General features: G+C 31.9%; 1 protein-coding gene across 1 annotated transcript; it reads left to right on the top strand.

Annotated features, from left to right (window-relative positions):
* Positions 1–292: 292 nt before the first annotated feature.
* LOC142643522 (cytochrome b-c1 complex subunit 6-1, mitochondrial) lies at positions 293–5928 on the top strand. The gene is made up of 5 exons (XM_075818181.1): positions 293–411; positions 984–1054; positions 3554–3638; positions 5524–5613; positions 5699–5928. Coding segments are annotated over exons 2-5 (210 nt in total). The 5' UTR covers positions 293–411; positions 984–1052; the 3' UTR covers positions 5732–5928.
* The last annotated feature ends 1814 nt before the right edge of the window (positions 5929–7742 follow it).

Raw genomic sequence — 7742 nt, 5'->3', positions numbered from 1 at the left:
GTCAATGATAGATAAATAGTAATCAAAGATAGAGAAGGAAATAAAAGCACAAATATTTTCAAACGGTATTAAGTGACATTTGTGCTTATAAAATTACCTTTGTAATAACATGTAAGTTTCAGCTTTTTAACCTAATTGTATAGCCTCTTACCATAATAACACTCTTGGTCTCAAGTAGAGGGGGTGGGATGAATTGGGCTAAAGATCTCACAAGTTGCAGTTAGACATGGGCCTTGGAAGTACAGAATTAAGCCCAAAAGCTGAAACCAAAAAAGTTAAAAAAAAACATAAGCGCAGACACAGGTGAGTTAGAGTTGCCCTCTTTTATAGTCTTGACTCTTTGAGAATCTGAGATCGAGAGAGAGAGAGAGACACACACACGCACACAGACAGAAGCTTCTATACGCAAAGGTGAAACTACTTTCCTTTCATTTCCGATGGTGATTAAGCTCAGTTCCAATTTCCATTTCACTCTTTATTTCGTATTTCTTCATTTTTATTTTATTCAGATCTCTTCTATTTTTTTTGAATATTCTAACCTAGTTGCTCGATCTGTTCCTGTTGTAAACCTAGGTTTTTATGTTTCAAACTAGCTTCTATTTGTTTTCATGTTTTTTCTTATGATGTCTTGGGTTTTGATCTATTCTTCTATATCACTGTTATCAGAAGTCAATATTTACAAATTACTTTAGACACAGTTTTTTTTATTCAATAATTCAAAACTTGGTCATAATGATTCTGAAATTGCATAAACACCATGAAATGATTTTTTTTTTTGTGAATTGATTTGTCAAATTAATAATTACTTTTAAATAAAAGTAGAGCTTTTTTTTTTTTTGCTGAGTGTTTAATATTAGGAATTTTGAATGGTCTTCCTTAAATCTTTAAATTGGTACAATTTTTTTTTTTTGATTGAATATTTTTGTTGATGGTATGATTTAAGAGAGATTCTGGGTTGTTGGTTTTTGTTATTTGCAATGCAGAGTCAGGTGAGGTGACCCAGTAGGCTTCTCTGTGCTCTGAGTTGTTGTTTGACTTGTCCATATATTGCTATGTAAGTGCAATTTCTATGTATACACTTCAACTCAGCTTCAGTGATTCTTATATATGATTCTCTACGATTATATGCCTTTCTAGTTTGCTCCAGCTCTCTTGCCGATTTGACATTGACATGATGTAAAACTATTGATGGGTACATTTTCTGATGCATTAGTTTTGTTAATAATGGAGTTTAGGTAGTGTGTTTAACTGACATGAGGTTGTGTATGGTTACTTTTGGCATATGCCTTGCCGAGCCTAAAATCTTCTCTTATATATAAATATATATTTCTTTGTAACTGCTTGAGACATATGAGATATCTCTGAACGCATATAGCAAATACTAATGACAATCGCGTAGTCCTTGCTTCTGGGCTGATTTTACTCAACTCTTACTATTCTTTCACATGACATGGAATATTGTCTTTCCCATCAATCTGTTCCCCACTAGAGTGAAGAATCTATAGTTAGTGAATTATTAGATACCTTGACTTGATCTTCATATAATCATAAATCATATAGTCTTTCTTCTTTCAATCTATTCCTCTCCATATTACCTGCTATCTTCCCATTTTTAATTTGTTTTTTGGGGGTACATTGTAAGTGCGGTCAAGACTGCTGATTACAAAGTTTTGGTGTAAATTGAGCTATAATCTCCAATGTTCTTTTAGAGATATGAAATTATAAAGCAATAGATGTTTGGCTATTTATGCACTATTTTTTTTTTTAAATTTTCTTTTGATTGTAGGATGTGGTTGTTAATTTATCTTGACAGTTACCACTGTATTATATGTTGTAGTGTTGTTTGTATTGATATTAATGCATTTGTTGACCCCTTAGAATGCTTTGGAAGCTTGTTTATTATTATTTTAATACTTTTAATTTTTCCACTACATAGTACAGAATAAGAGAGGAATTAAGATGGTCTTGGTGGAAAATTTTGCAACCATAATTGAGAAATACACTTGAAAGTTTGAAGTTTAGGAAAAGAGTTGTGCTTAGTTGTAGTAGGGCACTCTGTATGACAATTTTGGAAGTGTAGTTATTGTCAAGGTAGTATGAATGTAATCAAATCTTAAAACCAAAGGAAGAGATGAAATATTATTCTCTCTTTTATAGCTATAACCATAATACCTTATGTTGTGGTTGGATGACGAGTTTTGAAAAACTCTTAGCATTTTCAAAATGATGGGATTTAAATGGATGCGATTTTTAAAAAAAAAGTAAATTGATGGGAATTTCATTTCTGTCAATTTAAATTGTTTAGAGCTTAATATTTTCTTTTAAGGCCTAATTTTTCCTCCTTGTAATTTGTTAGGAAAGTTTGCATATAAATCTTGTATACTTATTACTTAAGCTTTCCTCTATTTAATAAAATTATTAATTTTTTTTAAAAAAAAATATTGTTTGGAGCCAATGTGCTCTAGCTCAACTAGCACCTCTTTCCCATGCAAGTGCTGGTGAAGGGTGAGGTGGTGTTTCAAGGGTCAAGACCCACTAGGTGCATGCATAGCTTACCTATCCAAAAAAAAAAAAGTTTTGATGTGTGTTTCTGAATTTTAAGAAATAGGAGTATTATAGTAGTTATTACAATGATGTTAATGTGCCAATGATTTGGTGGTGGTGGTGGTCTGGAATTGTGGTGTTGGCTGAGACAATAATGGCAGTATAAGTGATGATGCTAGGGGGTGAAAATAGCAGTGAAGGTGGTGATGGCGGGGTAATGAATTAGTGTTGGCAGTGTGAAGAGTATGATGGAGGGTGATATGAGAATAGTAATGTTGATATAATTCGTAAATTCTAAGTTCATAATTGTGCCAAAAATCATCATTTGGAACTCCACATTATAATTTTTGAGTAAAACTCCACCTCGAAATTCTTCATCCAAACACAACATTAGCGTTGTATGATTTGACACACGGTACCTTTGGATCATTCTAGAAAATTAGGGAAATTCAGACAATAAAGTGAGAAAATTTACGAATATATTATTTTGGAAGACCACAATTTTTTGTTTTAAAGAAATATTTCCTTCAATATATCTAAAATAAGGCTGTAGTCAATCTTATGTGATATTTTTCTAATTTACATATTCAAGTAATGATAATCTTGAAATTGCAATTGTTTACAGAAATATGAAGCAATATATTAGTACTCTTTTGTATATAGTAAACATAGCAACAGATCAGAAAAGTGAAAATAAACACATGTTCTTCATAGAAGAAGATGAATGATGGTACATTGAGAATGGAAAATGTCTTGAGTTAGTTACCAGAAAATTAAAAAATAAAAACTTCTGGAGTTGGAGTAAGATACAAAGTAATCAATTTTGGAGATTGAGATTACTTGTGGTTCCTTCCCTTTGAAATCACTCGTGGAAGATAAATATACAGCAATGAAGATCATATGATCATTTTTATCCTATGTCTTGGTCTTTTGGTTTTATGTCTCTTATCAGGGATTTTTGTCTTCTTCTTTATTTTGTATACTTTCTAAGTATTTTTCGTATGCTTAGGGCGGAAGAGGAACCTGTTGATCAGAAGAAATATTTTGAAGAGCTTTGCAAGCCAAAGTGTGTGAAGCCATTACTTGAATATCAGGTATGTTGTGGATCTTTGTAATTGGAGCTTACATCTATGGAGTTTAGAAATAAGTTTCTTATTAGTGCATTGGATTTTCCACAAATTTTCAGCATTACATCATGTACCATAATGCTAGACTAGAATTTTGATAGGCATTTAATCTTATTATTAAGTATTTACTCTTATATGGTTATAAAAAAAAATCATAGTTAGGTTAGTAAAATTATAAATTCTCTTGATTCTATACTGTCTCTTTCTTTCTTTGTAGTATAGTTTATTATTCTGTCTTATTAACAATATTAAAATTATGACCTAAACCCTTTCACAATATATTTAGAACTTGGAATTTAGAATTTCTTACTTAAATATGTCTCATGTTATATTTGTATTTACCTGTAGATTGTGGGCACACATTTGAAAGTTATTAACCTTTTCTTTTAGTCTCTTAGGACTTTAAAGAAGTAAGATTGAAAGTTGATGTTAAAATTTAAAATGATAATCCTGAATCTTGGTCAAATGTAGAATGACAAAATAATGAAGAGTTAGTTATTACTTGCGATTTGTGTGAGCCAATAAGAGTGTATCAGTATGTACTAGGCTTTTAGTTGCTTGAGATGGCTTGGTCATGTGTAAAGAGAGATATTAACACACTAGTGAGGAAGAATGGTTTGGTTTAAGTCAAAGGAATGAAAAGAGGTAGATGAATACCTAAAATAACAATAGTGAAAGTGGTGAAGGACATTTTAATCAAGCAAGCGATAGGGAGTGTAATTTTGGATAAGATAGAATGTGGAGAAGAATACATGTAACAGACCTTGATTTGCTGATTTAGGGTCCATAGCCCCTCCAAAGTTTTGGAACTTAGGTTTTTTTTATTGTTGTTGTTTCTTCAAATTTCTATGAAAGCCAGTCAGAAAAGGTGTGATTCCTGTGGAGAAAAAATGATGCTTATGGGGCTTGATGACTAGTATCCATTCCATATGGTCTATAGGAGCACTTGAATATCTGGATGTTGATTTAGAGGACTATAGTTAATAATTATTACTGTTTCTTTTTGTCTTGTCTTTTCCAAACCTTGTATATTCCCTATCAAATTATTTTTCCATAATACAAAATTCTACTTTCTTAGGTCACATTATTTAGTGTTTTTTAATTTTAAAAGAAGACTAAGACCATATAAAGCACATGGCAAAAATCTTAAGACTTTTCAAGCAAAGCAAGTTGCATAACATATTAAGAAAGTTATTAAAATTATGTTCATTGACCTTTTGAAGTAGACAAGATTTTGGGACTTCCCAAAATGGTATGCTAGCTGAACAATTTGTGACAGAGGAAAGGATATTTCATGAGAGGTAGTCTCTCTCTGCTTGTCTTAAAGTACTCCACTTGTTAGTGTGGTCCAAGTCTTACATTTTTTTTTTGGATAAGTATGGTCCAAGTCTTACATGGTTTGTGTTTGTAGACTACCATATTAAGGAAATTATTTGTAATTCAGTAAGCTTGAATATTAAAGCTTCCTGTTAAAGTGAATTGTCAAAAGTGGAAACTGAAAGACAATCTAGAAGCAGTCATGAATTCTCAAATGTTTTATTATTTTCATGAGGGGAAAAGTGAAATATGGGCAAGCCAGTTTTAACTGCCTCCTATTTTCATATGAAATTTATGCATAGCCTTCGATAAAGAAAACTTGGAAGTTTCTTGCTTCCTTTTATGTTTTTTGTTTTTAACCGACAACTCCCTAGTTCATCAGCATGACATGACTGAAGTCACCCGAGTAATATGCTTGCAAAAATTGTCCTTCACCATAATATTTGATATAGTCTTGAGTGAAAAAGCCATGTTAAATAACGTAAATATTTGGGAAGAGAGGTAAGTCACATTGGCATCTCTTACTCTTTTACAGGCATGTGTTAAGAGGATCCAGGGAGATGAAAGTGGGCACAAGCATTGCACTGGACAATATTTTGATTACTGGTCTTGTGTTGACAAATGTGTAAGTATTTGTTCAATTATGTGGAGAATGATTTCATTTTATATTGTCTTGCACCTCCTGCTAAACTCATGGTTCTACAATGCAGGCGGCACCAAAGATATTCTCAAAACTGAAGTGATGGGGGAGATGATTTTGCAGCATCTTAATTTGCATTTCTACTTTCAAATCGTAATAACTGTTTCTGAACATTTAATCTGTTCTGTAAACTAGGAATGCCTATATGGTTTTCTCCATGAGGACTTTTGCATTTTTTTAGCTATGGAGACCTTGAGTTGTGGTCAATAAAAAAGAATACTGTGCATTAGATTTGGCCAATCGCAGTGTGTACAAGGTTTTTTCTCCCCCCACACCCCAAAAAACAGAAATTGATGAATTACACATGCATCCAGTGAGTGTTAAACTCAAAAACCTTACTCTCCATCGTAAATTAGGGAAAAGTACAACTGTATTTTTAAGAAAAAATTGTGACACTCTTAAGAAATAAATCGATTGGCTTGTTTCTTTACTGTAAGCCTAATTAAATAGGCAATGAAGGGAGTTTACACTTAACTTTCCTAGTTGCATGCATGATTAGAAAGTGAATGTGAAGGAGGGGTTGTGGTAAGCTCCAAAATGTGCTAACTTGGAATCTTCAATCGCTTTCTTCTTTATTTCTTAAAACTGATATTTATTTTTAAAGAAGTATCTGTTTATGAGTTTCTATATAAATATACTCTCTCTCTCTCTCTCTACTTGCTTGCATGTTCAAAGAGTACCGATTTCCTATAGATCTTGAAAATGGAACCTTTTTAATGAGACGGGGATTACCAAAAGTCCAAAGGATAAAATTTGAAGAAAAAGAGCAGATTGAGGGAGAGAATGATATGGAGGACGTTAAATTCTACAAGTATTAAGTCCTTTATTTATATCATCTATTAAAATATTGCTATATTAGGTTGAGCTATAATGTTTCAAAGCCACTATTAGCGTTGACTGACTGAAAAATGTAGGTTCTGCAACAATCACACTTCTATTTTAGGTTGTTGATCGAAGTGGGTTGGTTCCATTGCGTGAGAGATCGAGGAAGAGCACGGTGAGTCTTAAATGGTGATCATGAAGATGCACAGGGGATGCTTCTATCTGGCCTTCCTATCGTGGTAGCAGCAGACAGGGCCGGCCCATCATAATTTGAGGTCTAAGGTCTAAGGCAAAAAATTTATGTGAGGCATTTTATATGTAAACATGAATTAAATAAAAGTATTTAATACAAATTAAATAAAGACTAATTTGATATATTAAATACATAAATTGATTAATAATACTAACTGAACTAAGGTCAATTTCATATAAAGGATTAAATATCACACTTGAAGCACAAATTTTTAAAAGAACTAAGAATATATTATTTTTTTTAAAAAGAATTGTACTTTAACTTGGATACATGATTATGCATAATTAACTAAATTTGTAATCTAAATTTTGATTTTATATCTTCTTTTTAAGAGAAAGAGATAGATAAATATTATCTCGTGTGTGACTTTGTAATGATTAGTTAAAAAAAATTAAAGCCCCAAACTATTAAGGGAAATTAGTAATCATTGATGATGTAACACATTTGTAACTTTTCTTTGAAACATTTTAAGGTTTCAATTGGGTTAAATTTCTATTGGTTTCTTATTTTGGAAGCTTTGTTCTACAAAATGTTCACAATATAATATGATAAACTAATAATGACTGTGATTGATGAACTTCAACAACTTAATTAATGAATGTTTGAATTACTCTTTTAGGTAATTAGTGACATGTCAGTTTGTGATAATTTTAGCATGAAGAGGCTTTTTTTTTTTTTTTTTTTTTTTTTTTTTTTTTTAAGTACTCAATTATTTAAAATTTTTTGGGCCTTTTATAATGGGGTATGGGGTTTTTTTTTTTTTTTTTTCTAGGAATTTTTGTTGTTGTTGTGGGGCCATAGGCCTAGGCCTTGGGCCGGCCCTGGCAGCAGATGCCGCAGAACTAGTGGTCGACCAAAGAAAGTGGTCTTAATCAGATGAGTGGTTTGCTTGTTGATTGTTTGCTCACCCTTCTATAGCTCAATGACGCTTATGACTACTATCCAAACTTTATTACCACAAACATAAACTATACCCCAT

This window comes from Castanea sativa, chromosome 7 (genome assembly GCF_040712315.1).
Source record: "Castanea sativa cultivar Marrone di Chiusa Pesio chromosome 7, ASM4071231v1".
NCBI classification, from domain to species: Eukaryota; Viridiplantae; Streptophyta; class Magnoliopsida; order Fagales; family Fagaceae; genus Castanea; species Castanea sativa.
The sequence above is the reverse complement of the archived record's forward strand: the minus strand, read 5'-3'. Positions and strand labels throughout refer to the sequence as shown.